Here is a 13,713-nt window from a genome sequence, read left to right on the forward strand (position 1 = left end):
TAGCCTCAGCCTCCTCATCTGTCGAGTGAGGGGATTAGACTAGACATCCAATCTCCGAGACTCCATTAGGAGGCCCTGGTGTAATTTCAACACCCTATGATTTTCAGCCAGAGCTGAAAAATTTGTACCAGACACCCAGACACAGCACGTGGGCCTGCTTGGGGTCACAGGTAAATACGGGTTATAAGGAGACCGTTCATTCCAGCTTGCCTGGGACAGCCCTGATTTTGTCCTGTTGCTCCTCCATAATTATTAGTCGTGCCTCTTTCACCCTCAAAAGTGCCCCAGTTTGGATGATGTTATCTTATGTGGCCGCCCTACTGACAGTAATATGAGAAATGAGATTCCTCGGCCTTCTGCACCCTCAGCCTGCTTTGTGAGGCTGCCTTCTCTGCCTGAGTTAGAGGAGGCCTTTGACTTGCTCAAAGAATAGCCTTTGCTGAGTCATGACCTTCTGTTGACAGAAGTCAGTCACTGCCCTTGCTGGAGAGCTGTCATTTGAAGATGTAGGTGACCTCGTGTGCCATTCACTGCCCCTGTCTGAAGTACCACATGAATAAGTTCTTTGCAAGCAAGACTTTGCTTCCTGCAAAGAACTTAGATATGTCTTCCTCTCTGGCTATAAGGGCCTGGTGATGGACCCCATGTCCCTCTCCTTTTTGGTTGCCAGGAAAAGCTGGAGGAACCTGCCAGAATGATCCTCCCAGCTGTGGTTTGGCAGAGTCGCCATGACTGTTGTTAGACTGTGAATTTGCACCAGGCTGGGGCGGTGGGTTTTAGCTTTTCCATGAAACATGGGCTTGGGTTAGCAAGGGCGATGAAACCATGAATGGTACCCCTCATGGATACCTTCAGAGCCCAGGGCCAGAGAAGGAATAATACTAACCTGAGAATAATCTGTCCCTTGGAAAGCTCATCCCTCAATAATGCCCCAGCACCTCCTCCTACACCAGCTGTAGGACCAGCCCACATTTGTCCAGAGGCATCCATATCCATTATCATGTGGATCTCCACTACAGCCCCGAGGCACAATTGAGGCAGGACTTAAAGTTATCCCATTGTATAAATTGGGCAATGGAGACTTTGGGAGCTGAACCTGCCTCAGAGCAGAGCTGAGACCTCCCATCCCCAACTGCCCTGTAGTTCCCAGCGGCCTGCCCCCCAACCTCCTGCTCCTACCACCCCACATAGCCACAGTCCTCAGAACCACAGGTGGCATTCGGGTCACCCAACACCACTGTGAATGCGGGTGAGGGAGGTTCGGGCTGTGCTCAGGTGCATGGAGGCAGGGGCTGTGACTTCCGGTCACGTCTCCCCCGTTAATCTTCTAGGGATATCACCATGTCTTGCAGAGCCTGAGCTGCACGGGTCGTGGACACGTTGCAGTAACTCTCTCTTTTCTTGTGTGTACGTGTGTATTTCTGTGTGTGTGCTTTCATCACTAGAAGAGCGTGACTTCCCCTCTGTGGCCGCCGATCTCCAACACGGGACCCCAGGGGAGAAGGGGCCGGACGGAGCTGCCCGAGGCAGCCAGCGTGGCTTCCCCAGCGCCGGGACCAGGGATGAGTGGGCCGTGCCTGCAGATGTCTCTAGCCTCCGACCATTCACATAGCTCACAGGGGACTTGTGGGTGGCCACTCGCCACTGCCAACTGAAACAGTATGATGGCGACATTGACACCCTTCATGACGTTTCCACGACAGACATTTAGGCAGAAAGTGCCGGCGCGTTTTCTGTCTTCAAAGTAGAGGGCCATGCCTCACCTATGTGAATAGTTTGGGCCCTGATGACCTGCTCTGAGTCCGCTCGCAGCCAGTGACACTTGCAAAAAAAAAAACTCCCAAAGCCCATCTTGGGTTTGGCTTCAGCAGCTCTTGACCAATGTGGCCAAAGCCAGACGCCTCCTTGGGACACTTGGATTATTCATAAATGCAGCCTGCCCCAACCCTCCCTGAATAGCATCTGAAGTCTCTGTGGGGGTCATGGATCCTGAACAAAGTGTCAAGGGCACCAAGAAGGCTGAGGGAAGTCCCCGGAAGCGGCTGACCAAAGGAGAGGCCGTGCAGGCCAGTGTTTCGTCCAGCACCCCATACGCAGGCAGCAGTGCAGCTGCCCCCCAAGAGGGCCCCCTCCAAGAGCTCCTAGCCCCGCAGCCCTTCCCAGGCCCCCCGTCGGTTCTTAGGGAGGGCTCTCAGGAGAAAACAGGCCAGCAGCAGAAGCCCCCCAAGAGGTCCTCCATTGACACCTCCGTCCCCATCTCGCAGCTTCCGCAGCACCCTCTGACACCAGCATTCATGTCGCCTAGCAAGCCGGAGCATCTCCTGGAAGGGTCCACGTGGCAGCTGGTCGACCCCATGAGACCTGGACCCTCAAGCTCCTTCGTGACCCCTGGGCTCCATCCGCCGAGCCAGCTCCTCTCTTCGCACGCTTCCATCATCCCCCCTGAGGACCTGCCTGGCCTTCCCAAAGTCTTTGTGCCCCGTCCCTCGCAGGTGTCCTTGAAACCCCCAGAAGAGGCACACAAGAAGGAGAGGAAACCGCAGAAGCCAGGCAAGTACATATGTCAGTACTGCAGCCGGCCCTGCGCCAAGCCCAGCGTGCTCCAGAAACATATCCGCTCGCACACCGGCGAGAGGCCCTACCCCTGCGGCCCCTGTGGCTTCTCGTTCAAGACCAAGAGTAACCTGTACAAGCACAGGAAGTCCCATGCTCACCGCATCAAAGCCGGCCTGGCCTCAGGAGTGGGCGGCGAGATGTACCCCCCGGGGCTGGAGATGGAGAGGATCCCAGGGGAGGAGTTCGAGGAGCCCACCGAGGGGGAAAGCACGGATTCGGAAGAGGAAACAGGCAGTGCGTCCGCCCACCCCGCGGAGCTCTCCCCCAGGCCCAAGCACCCCCTCCTGTCCAGCGGTTTGTACAGCTCCGGGAGCCAGGGTTCCAGCCACGAGCGCTGTTCCTTGTCCCAGTCCAGCTCAGCCCCATCACTCGAGGACCCCGCTCCGTTCACGGAGCCCTTGTCGGAACACCCCCTGAGCCAGAAACCCGAAGACACCCACACGATAAAGCAGAAGCTGGCCCTCCGCTTGAGTGAGAGGAAGAAGGTGATGGATGAGCAGGCGTTTCTGAGCCCGGGCAGCAAAGGAAGTACAGAATCGGGGTATTTCTCCCGCTCTGAGAGCGCCGAGCAGCAAGTCAGCCCCCCCAACACCAACGCCAGGTCCTATGCCGAGATCATCTTGGGCAAGTGTGGGCGGATCGGGCAGCGGACCACCATGCTGACGGCCACCTCCACCCAGCCCCTCCTGCCCCTGTCCACCGAAGACAAGCCCAGCCTGGTGCCTTTGTCTGTGCCCCGGACACAGGTCATCGAGCACATCACCAAGCTCATCACCATCAACGAGGCCGTGGTGGACACCAGCGAGATCGACAGTGTGAAGCCGAGGAGGAGCTCGCTCTCCAGGCGCAGCAGCATGGAGTCACCCAAATCCAGCCTCTACCGGGAGCCCCTGTCGGCCCATGGCGAGAAAACCATGAAGCCGGAACAATCACTGCTGAGCCTCCAGCACCCGCCCAGCACCACCCCCCCTGCGCCTCTGCTGAGAAGCCACTCAATGCCTTCTGCCACCTGCACTCTCAGTACCCCCCATCACACCTTCCGAGGCAGCTACTCCTTCGACGACCACATCACCGACTCGGAAGCCCTGAGCCGCAGCAGTCATGTGTTTACCTCCCACCCCCGGATGCTCAAGCGCCAGCCGGCCATCGAACTACCTTTGGGAGGGGAGTATAGTGCGGAGGAGGCGGGGCCCAGTAGCAAAGACCCAGCCTCCAAACCCGCCGACGAGCCTGAAGCCAAGGAAAGCGAACTCACCAAAAAGACCAAGAAGGGTTTGAAAACGAAAGGGGTGATCTATGAATGTAACATATGTGGTGCTCGGTACAAGAAAAGGGACAACTATGAAGCCCACAGAAAGTACTACTGCTCGGAGCTTCAGATCTCAAAGCCCATCTCTGCAGGTGCTCACGCGTCCCCGGAAGCGGAAAAGAGTCAGGCTGAGCATGAGCCCTGGTCCCAGATGATGCATTACAAACTGGGGACCACCTTGGAGCTCACTCCGCTGAGGAAGAGGAGGAAAGAGAAGAGCCTTGGGGATGAGGAGGAGCCACCTGCCTTTGAGTCGACGAAAAGTCAGTTTGGTAGCCCCGGACCGTCTGATGCTGCTCGGAACATTCCCCTGGAGTCCACCAAGTCACCAGCAGAGCCGAGTAAGTCAGTGCCCTCCCTGGAGGGGCCCACGGGCTTCCAGCCAAGGACTCCCAAGCCAGGGTCTGGCCTAGAGTCAGGGAAGGAGAGGAGAACCATATCCAAAGAAATTTCTGTCATCCAGCACACCAGCTCCTTCGAGAAGTCCGACTCTCTGGAGCAGCCCAGTGGCTTGGAAGGGGAAGACAAGCCCCCAGCCCCGTTCTCCTCCCCTCCACCCGCCCCGCACGGACGCTCAGCCCACTCCCTGCAGCCCAGGCTGGTCCGCCAGCCCAACATTCAGGTCCCTGAGATCCTGGTGACCGAGGAGCCCGACCGACCAGACACGGAGCCCGAGCCGCCCCCTAAAGAACCCGAGAAGACAGAGGAATTCCAGTGGCCCCAGCGCAGCCAGACGCTTGCCCAGCTCCCAGCCGAGAAGCTGCCGCCCAAGAAGAAGAGGCTGCGCCTGGCAGAGATGGCCCAGTCGTCGGGGGAGTCCAGCTTTGAGTCCTCCGCACCCCTGTCTCGCAGTCCCAGCCAGGAGAGCAGCGTCTCCCTGAGCGGGTCCAGCCGCTCTGCCTCCTTCGAGAGGGATGACCACGGAAAAGCCGAGGCCCCTGGGCTCTCATCTGACACACGCCCCAAACCGTTGGGCACCCACATGCTGACTGTCCCCAGCCACCACCCGCACGCCCGAGAGATGCGGAGGTCAGCCTCAGAGCAAAGCCCCAACATTTCCCATTCGGCCCACATGACCGAGACACGCAGCAAATCATTCGACTACGGCAGCTTGTCCTTGACAGGCCCTTCTGTGCCGGCCCCGGCAGCCCCCGCGGCCCCCGCAGCCCCGGCGGCCCCGCCAGAGAGAAGGAAATGCTTTTTGGTGAGACAGGCCTCTCTGAGCAGACCTCCAGACACCGAGCCGGAGGCCGCCGCCAAGGGAAGACAGGAGAGCGAGGAACTAAAGCCCTCATGCAGTAAGCCTTCCACCAAAAGCTCCTTGCCCCAGATTTCCTCAGCAGCCACCTCGCACAGCGGTCCCCCGGGAGGCAAGGGCCAGGTGCAGGACAGACCCCCACTGGGGTCCACTCCGCCCTACACGGAAGCCCTGCAGGTGTTTCACCACCCCATCGCCCAGCTCCCCCTGCATGAGAAGCCGTACCTGCCCCCGCCCGTCTCCCTTTTCTCCTTCCAGCACCTCTTGCAGCATGAGCCGGGACAGTCGTCGGAATTCTTCTCCACCCAGGCCATGTCCAGCCTCCTCTCCTCACCGTACTCCATGCCCCCTCTTCCTCCCTCCTTGTTTCAGGCCCCGCCGCTTCCTCTTCAGCCTACGGTTCTGCACCCTGGCCAGCTCCCCCTCCCCCAGCTCCTGCCTCACCCAGGCAGCATCCCCTTCCGGCAGCCCCCTTCATATCTCCCCGTGCCCTACCCGGCCTCATCGGCACTCTCTTCTGGATTTTTCTTGCCTCTGCAATCCCAGTTCTCACTTCCACTCCCTGGGGATGTGGAAAGCCATCTGCCCCAGATCAAAACCAGCCTGGCCCCACTGGCAACGGGAAGCACTGGCCTCTCCCCCAGCTCGGAGTATGGCAGTGATGTCCAGCTGCCCCCCGGGGCTCCCCCAGCCAGCTGCTCAGCACCCACGTCAGCCCCTCCACCGAGCCTACCTGCCTGTCCAGACACCATGGTGTCCCTGGTTGTGCCCGTCCGCATTCAGACCAACATGCCGTCCTATGGGAACGCCATGTACACCACCCTCTCCCAGCTCCTGGTCACGCAGTCCCAAGGCAGCTCAGCAACCGTGACTCTTCCCAAGTGCGAGGAGCCCCCATGCAAAGGGACGACTGTGTGTGGGACAGGTGTGTACGAGGCCAGGCCTGGCTCGGCAGGCGGAAGTGAAGGGCAGAGCAGAAGCTTCCCGACTCCGTACTTGAGGGTCCCTGTGACATTCCCAGAAAGAAAAGGCACTTCCCTGTCATCAGAGAGTGTCTTGGGCCTGGAGGGGAGTTCTTCAGCAGTGGGGGGGAGCAAACGCGTCCTTTCGCCAGCTGGCAGCCTGGAACTTACCATGGAAACCCAGCAGCAGAAAAGGGTGAAGGAAGAGGAGGCTTCCAAGGCAGATGAAACACTCGAGCTGGTAAAACCGTGCAGTGTGGTGCTGGCCAGCACGGAGGATGGCAGGAGGCCAGAGAAATCCCACCTGGGCAGCCAGGGCCAGGGCAGGAGGGAGCTTGAAACAGTGTCTAGCCTCTCCTCAGATCCATCCGACCCAAAGGAAATGACTCCCCTTCCTCATGCCTCACTGCCCCATGCGACGGCCCCAGGCTCAGAGGCGTTGAAGGAATATGCCCAGCCATCCGGGAAGCCTCACCGAAGAGGGCTGCCCCCACTGAGTGTGAAGAAAGAAGATTCCAAGGAACAGCCTGACCTCCCTCCACTGGCACCTTCCAGCTCGCTGCCTCTGTCAGAAACGTCCCCCAGGCCAGCCAAGTCGCAAGAAGGTACGGACTCAAAGAAGGTACTGCAGTTCCCCAGCCTCCACACGACCACTAATGTCAGTTGGTGCTATTTAAACTACATTAAGCCAAATCACATCCAGCATGCAGATAGGCGGTCCTCTGTTTACGCTGGTTGGTGCATAAGTTTGTACAACCCCAACCTTCCGGGGGTTTCCACTAAAGCTGCTTTGTCCCTCCTGAGGTCTAAGCAGAAGGTGAGCAAAGAAACATACACCATGGCCACAGCTCCGCATCCTGAGACAGGAAGGCTTGTGCCATCCAGCTCCCGCAAGCCCCGCATGACAGAGGTAAGTCAGCCTTGCTTTTCTTCTCCCCTTTGAGTTTTAAAGCCCCCTGCAGAGCTTTTAAGGCCACAGTCCCCTCAAGTTCTATTTGCATAACTAGGGCCGGATGTGTGGGCAGATGTCCCTCCACTGTCAGCTGTGACTGGCCACCTTATAAGAAAACGTATTTATTGGGTTTCTTTGTCAGTGTGTCCCTCACATCACCAGACTAGATACTAGATACGTTTCAATAAAGTGAGCTTTAAAAGTCATCCTGCTTTCCCAATAGCTGCTATTGTAAAATCAAAGACAGTCTAAGACAAGGGGGTGGAAAATTCTCCAAAAGACTGAGTTGAAAATCTTGGCTGATGGAAAGGCCTGCAGCAATTTCAAAACTTTATGCTGCTCCACATATTCCTCCCTGGTCCTATTAACTTTTTCCTGCTTTTCTTAATCTCCACACCTGCTATTTCCATTCTCTGGTACCACTCAAAATCTTCTCACTCCCCGAGTTTCTAGAATTTGACACAAACAACTCCTGAAATACCCTGGCTTTCTCTCCGTGAGCAGGACATAGCCAACAGAGAGTGGCTGCAGTGCTCCTCGTCACCACCAGGGGGCAAGATCACTCACAGCCTGACCCATCTGTGTTGTGCGGTAGCTCCAGGCCCTGACTAAGGTCACGTGTACTCCTCCGGTGCCTCTGACCCGAGGCTGCTCCAGGAGCCATAGAGCGAACTGACCGCTGCAAGTTCAGGGAGTTTGAAATTTGATAGCTCCCCCTTTGCCTCAGATACACGACACCCCCATACCCCGATAAGGCCAGCCTAAGCATCCAGGCTGTGCGAAGGTATGCCGACTTGGTGTTTGTGGAATAACAGTTGGTCTTGTAGATTGAGTCGCCTCGGTGTGCCAGACACTGTGCTGAATCCAGTCAGTGCTTGTCTCTACCTGTGAGGCAGCAGGACCATCTCCCATCTATAGATGAGGGACCTGAGGTTCAGAGGGTGAGAGATGTCAAGGTCACGTGGCAGGTATTTGGCACACCCAGAATTTGAACTTAGACCTCTCTGACTCTGGACAATCGATTTTTCTTCTTGCTCTTATTGGAGGAAAGAAAACCGTAAAAGTGACTGCAGATTTTAAAATGTTCATCACTGTGTCTTCAGACCAGAGGCTTTGATCAAATCCGGCCTAAATCCACTAAACTAAATTCATATCACAGACACATGAACAAACCTGTGTTCGGGAACTCCTCCTATATTCATCTTCTCCTCTTTTATCACCCAGTGAATTCTGTACACCGAATTTGTCCTTAGCTCAGCTGGGTATTCTTCACAGGATTGTTTCCAAGATTTATTCTCTGAATATCCTTGTCAGTTCACAGACATCCCTAGATGAGATTTCCATGTTTGCCATAAACATCATGACTGATTTCTCTCCAGCGTGTCTTCCTGGCCACAGCTACACCCAAGATTCTGTTGTAATTATATTCATACTTACAACTTCTCGTGCCCCTGCTGTGGGCCAAGTTGCGTAGAACTTTACTTGCAGCCTCACAACCACCTTGAAAGTTTGGGTACTGTATCACCATTTTATGGATGAGAAGGCCAATTCGCAGAGAAGTTAGGTAACCTGAATAGGGCCGCACAGTAAATGACAGAGCCCGGATTCAAAACTAGACCTCACTCCAAAGCCCTTTCCAATGATCTGGACTGCCTCTCTGTTTGAATGTGACTATACACTAAAAGTCCATGTAAGAAAAAGGAGAGTGAATTTAGCTTAATTGAGTTTGGCCATCTTTTATTTAAAACACTGCTTTCATAAAATGAGCTGAAACCTGCAATTTTTTTTCTTGGAATAAAACGCTAGATTCACTGGCGTGTTTCCTGCCAGAAGTGCACCCATATGGTGCATTCATATAGCTGCATGACCCACTGCTTCATGCCTTTCTACAATTACACACCTCTCTCTCTGGCCTCTGCTTGCCTAGCTCCAGTGATGGGGAGCTCACCACCTCTTGGTACAACCCAACCCATCTTTGGACAGTGCTTTAAGAAAGTTCTTCACTGAGCTGATGTTTGTCATCTTGTAGCTTCCATCCTTTGTTGTTGCTCTGTCAAGGCCCTTTGGGCTATCTTATCATTTTAAAGATCTTCCAAACTATCTTCAGGTAGGTCTAGGCCACCCTATCAGGTTTCAGTTGGGCCACAGGTATTTTTTTCCATATCTAAGCCCTGAAGAACCCGCAGCTTAGATAAAAGTCACTTTGCAGCCACATTCCATTCCCCAGTTTCTCCTGCTTTTTTTTTCCTTGGGGGTCATTTTGACAACCACATATTGCAAACAGATGGAGAACAAGGACTCCAGTGCCACATTTCCCCAGTTGGAATCCCACTACCTCACTTACTAGCTGTGTGACCTTGGGCCAGTTACCTCTTCTGTCTGTGCCTCGGTTTCCTCATCTATAACCTAGAGATATTAAAAATACTCAGCTCGTAGGGCTGTGGAGATAAGTGAGTTAAAATATACAAAGTGGAATAGTGCTTGGCACACCAGCACTCAATAATCGTGTTTACGATTTAAAGACAATCATATTACTGTCTTTAAAAGCCAACATGGATTCCTTGTCCCCCTCTCAGTTCTAACGGTATTTCCTGATAGGATGGCACATTGTCACCCAAACCAGCCTCCTCCAGCTTTGCGCAGACATCACAGCTGGTTGTGAGAAGTCATCCATCGGCCCGTGGAAGGCCCCTTGGTCATTCCACAGATGGCCCAGATGGCAGGCTGAGGTAGGAGTGAAAACAGCGTGCTCTGAGAATCCATGGGCACTGCCCAAAATCCGCTGCCTTCTGCCAAAGCAGCAGTCCGTAGCCTCGCTCTGTTTCCATTCCTCATCTCCCATCCTGAAGAGACTGTTTGGGGGGGTCACTGAGTCATAGACGTTGGCCCTGGCATGGATCTTCAAGATGATCTAAATCCCTTCAGAGGTGAACTAATCCCAGAAAGAGAAGTAATCCGCCTGAGGGTGGCTCAGCATGCAGTGTGGCCTACGTGGTACTAACACCCAGATCCCCTGACTTCCAACCAGCTCCCTTTCTGCTCAGGCCAAGCCACCCTTATAGGGGCAGGTGGCACGGCTGACCCAGGAGCCTGTGGTTTAGATTGTCCGGGCACCAGGAGACGTGGGTCCTTCTCCCACGGGCTGGAAACATGACCTTAATTGACAGTGACGTGAAGTAGGAGAGTCTCACTCTGGGCACGGCTGGCCCCATCCCCCAGCTCAGCATCACTGCTCCCTATTCAGGGGTGTGCCCACCCGGGTGCTGCCATCAGAGGGTCTAGAGGACCTGTTTCCCTCCTGAGCCAGCTCTCACCACTGAGGCCCATAGCTCTGTGAAGAGAATGGGTTCTCTTAGACTACTGGCCAGAGCCTGCACATCCCCCCCTCCAGGTACATGCCGAATGGGTTCCCTTAGACTACCGGCCAGAGCCTGCACAACCCATCCCCCCGCCAGGTGCATGCCCATCAGTGAGCACACAAAGCCTTGCTCAGGGCCCTCAGGAGACCTGCACCCTGCTCCCTGCAATGCCCTTAACTTGTAGGGTGACCTTGATTTTCTGATCTGTAAAAGAGAATTGGAGCAGCTAATCTCCGGGGTGGAGTCACCATCCCTCATGCATCTTCTCTGAGGCAGGCCCTGTTTTGGGTGCGGGTGTGACTGAGGACACCAAGTTGAGGACCTGTCCCCAGAAGGTTCTAGACTAGTGTGAAAGGAAAAGCAAACACAGCTCCCGCGGGAAGGCCTGGTCTTCCCAGGAGAAGGTCCTGGTGGGAGTCCCGGTTTTGACACCAGCTAACCAGGTGGCCTTGAAGAAGGGAGTTCAGCTCTCTGGGGATCCATTTCCTTCTTTCTGCCAGCTGGAGCTTCTAGCACATCTTCACAGGGTGGAGGGAAGAGTGAGGGAGCACACACAGTGAAGTGTAAGCATTCAGGGCCATCAACGGCACTGTTCCGATACTCCCAGTTAACGGCAGTGATTTTGTCATTCCTGCGGTGGGCCAGGTTCACCTCCCTTCGCTGGTTTCCCCGGAAGGCCAGAAAGATCTAGCTAGAGTGCAGAAGGAAGAAGAGAAGCGAGGGAAGCCGGAGGAGGACGCTCCTGCCTCCAAAAGAGGGGAGCCAGCGAGGATCAAAATCTTCGAAGGAGGGTAAGAATCATGTTTGGTTTGCAATGTTTGGTTCTGCTTCCTGTGGAGGAAGACGTGGTACCATCTGCGGTGAGAGGCGGTGAGCGTCTCCCCGGGCCGGGCTGTGCCCACAGGCGCTTTCCAGCAGAGGCCACCTTCATGGGACTCGCAGGCCGCCTCTGTTTCAGAACACCGGGCTCCCTGGCGGGGGATGGGAGCCGACTGCGTGCCGAGGACTGGAGCAGTCTGGGTCTTTCTCCAGCCCCTTCTTTCTTCAGATGTCGGCCAGCTTTCTAGTCGCTGCACTGGAGCTGATAGCGCGCCTCCTAAGTCCTGCCCGGACTGCCATTTACCTTGGTGCGTGTTCCCCAAAAGTCACCTCTGTCCTGCGCAAGCAGCCACCGTGGCATGCCTGGTGTCCCACAGGGACTCGGGCTCTGCCCACAGGCTGTTCGCAGGGCTGATAATGAAGGCACTGCTCACTGTGGCTGTCTGCACCAGTCTCCATTCTGACTGGTCGGGGTCCAGGTCTCAGTGGTTGCTAAATATTTGGAATATCATTGCTGGGTTTTTTTTTGTTTTTTTGTTTTTTTGTTTTTTTACCGTTGGTGCTTATCTTTGGAAACCCAATGATCTAAATGTCTCACCACTCACACTGTGGGGCCCTCTGGGCTTCAGAAGGGTGCCTTGTTGCGGACTTGCTTCGTGGAAGTTTTGTGCAAGCTGTGTTCTATGTGACCACGTGTTTGCCCCCTGGGGTGTGGTGTCTGTCTCAGGGTCCTGTGTCTGTGTCCCCAGTGTGATCAATGCAGCCCTCGTCCCACCCAGGCCCAAGGGACGATAGCATGAGGGAACACCTGCCTCCCAAGGAGGAGAGTCCTCATGAGCACGAGCGCCAGCCAACATGGGGCCTGCCAGCCTCCAGTGCCTTCGAGTGCCTAACTCACAAGGTCAAAGAGGGAGGTGCCGGATACCTCTGTTGGTTTGGGACAGCGGAGACAGCCAAGCTCCCCAGGGCCACCGGAAGGCATCTTCTGGTGTCAGTGAGGAGCAGGGACTATCAGGAGAGGGGGTGTTTGGAAACAAAACTTGGGGAGATGGGTTGTCACAGTGACATGGAGGGGCTCAAGGATGGCAAAAAAAAAAAAAAAAAATGCAGTGGTAGGGATACCACCCTCCAGGGGAGAAAAAGCCTGTCTAGAGTTCCAGTAGCAGTTCCACTGGGAAACACTGGACCTATGGTTTTTCCAAAATACTAAGCCTCTTTCCAGCGGAGGACAGACCAGTTTTGTCCCTGCTATTTGAATAGAGCGCCCTCTGGTGTCTCTATGTCTCATACCACTGGGTACTGAAGAGGCCCCCCAAGACTTCCTTCATCCGAGGTCTGGTCACAATGATTTGCCTTCTCGCCTCTGGCTTCAAGAACCATCCGTGAGGCCCTGAGGGGCTGCTGAGGGATAGCTGGCGTGCACCAAGAGGTTGGCTTCTTCTCTGAGAAGAGCTGCCTCCAGACAGGAGGTGGGGCCCCCCGAGGCAGCTCCCTGCTGCTCTCGTTTCCCTGGGAAGCCTGAGCCCAGGAAGCGGAGCTGGCAGGAGCTTCTCCCCGTCCCAGTTATTTCACAGCTCCAGCTCCCTGCTGGAGTCTCCGCCACAGGGTCTGCCTTCAGCAGAAACGTGAGAGGCTACGCCTGAGTCCCCTTTTCTTGCTACAGCCTGGGCCTTGGGGCCCCCGCCCCCACTGCCCATCCAGGTTGTCACTTAGTCCCACCTGCTCTGTTCTAGAATCTCCCTCTCTTTCCAGGACCATCCTCCCTGCCCCTCCTACTCACCTCTCTCCCGCTCAGACAAGCCCTCGTGTCTCCAGCTCGGTTTCCTCATCTGTAAGAGGGGAAACGACATGCCTTGTGGGTTGGCAGGAGATCCTGTGTTCCCCCACATAAGGGCCGTGGTTCATGATGCTGACAAATGGGGGTCAGAGCATTTTATCTCGGCTGGAGCCACCTCGTGTGTCTCCCTCCGGGATGATCTGACTCTGTTCTGCAGGCCCTCCTCGCGCGCTCAGCCCGCCAAGTCCAGTTGGAGCAGTTTGGGGTCATGTAGTGTCACCCGTCTGATTCTCTTCTCCTGCAGCCCAGCTGTCCCATCGAGGCCCCCACTGCGTCTCCCATTCCCCGCTTCTGGCGACCGCTCTATATTCATAGTTCTCTGGGGGCTACTATCTGCCCCCAGGAATGTTTGGAAATTTGGGGGAACATGTTCTAGGCTGCCATGTAACTGGGGACACATCCAGCATTTCATGGATGGGGCCGAGGATGTGACCCCCTGTTCAACCAGCCACAAGACCCCATGTCCCCCTCAAACTGCCAAAGGTGTCCCCCACCCAGAAACTGGCTATATCCTTCATGCACCATCTGAGGCCACCACAGTTTTGTCTTAGACTTGTTTCTTTCTTTTTTCTTTCTTTTTCTTCTTCTTTTTCTTAACACA

At 55.4% G+C, this 13,713-nt stretch overlaps 1 protein-coding gene across 5 annotated transcripts in view; it reads left to right on the forward strand.

Annotated features, from left to right (window-relative positions):
• HIVEP3 (HIVEP zinc finger 3) overlaps positions 1–13,713 on the forward strand; it is a 474,303-nt gene that overhangs the window by 411,962 nt on the left and 48,628 nt on the right. For 4 of the 5 annotated variants that reach the window (XM_073902800.1, XM_025856325.2, XM_025856323.2 and 1 more), the window contains 2 exons: positions 1,446–7,055; positions 11,102–11,247. In XM_073902800.1, coding sequence (XP_073758901.1) covers positions 1,983–7,055; positions 11,102–11,247 — 5,219 coding nt within the window. In that variant the 5' untranslated portion in view covers positions 1,446–1,982. The remainder of the gene's footprint in view (positions 1–1,445; positions 7,056–11,101; positions 11,248–13,713) is intronic. The other variant, XM_073902801.1, reaches the window with a different exon arrangement.

Source organism: Callorhinus ursinus, unplaced genomic scaffold (genome assembly GCF_003265705.2).
Source record: "Callorhinus ursinus isolate GAN/ISIS: 27379988/994484 unplaced genomic scaffold, GSC_fseal_2.0 scaffold18, whole genome shotgun sequence".
NCBI classification, from domain to species: Eukaryota; Metazoa; Chordata; class Mammalia; order Carnivora; family Otariidae; genus Callorhinus; species Callorhinus ursinus.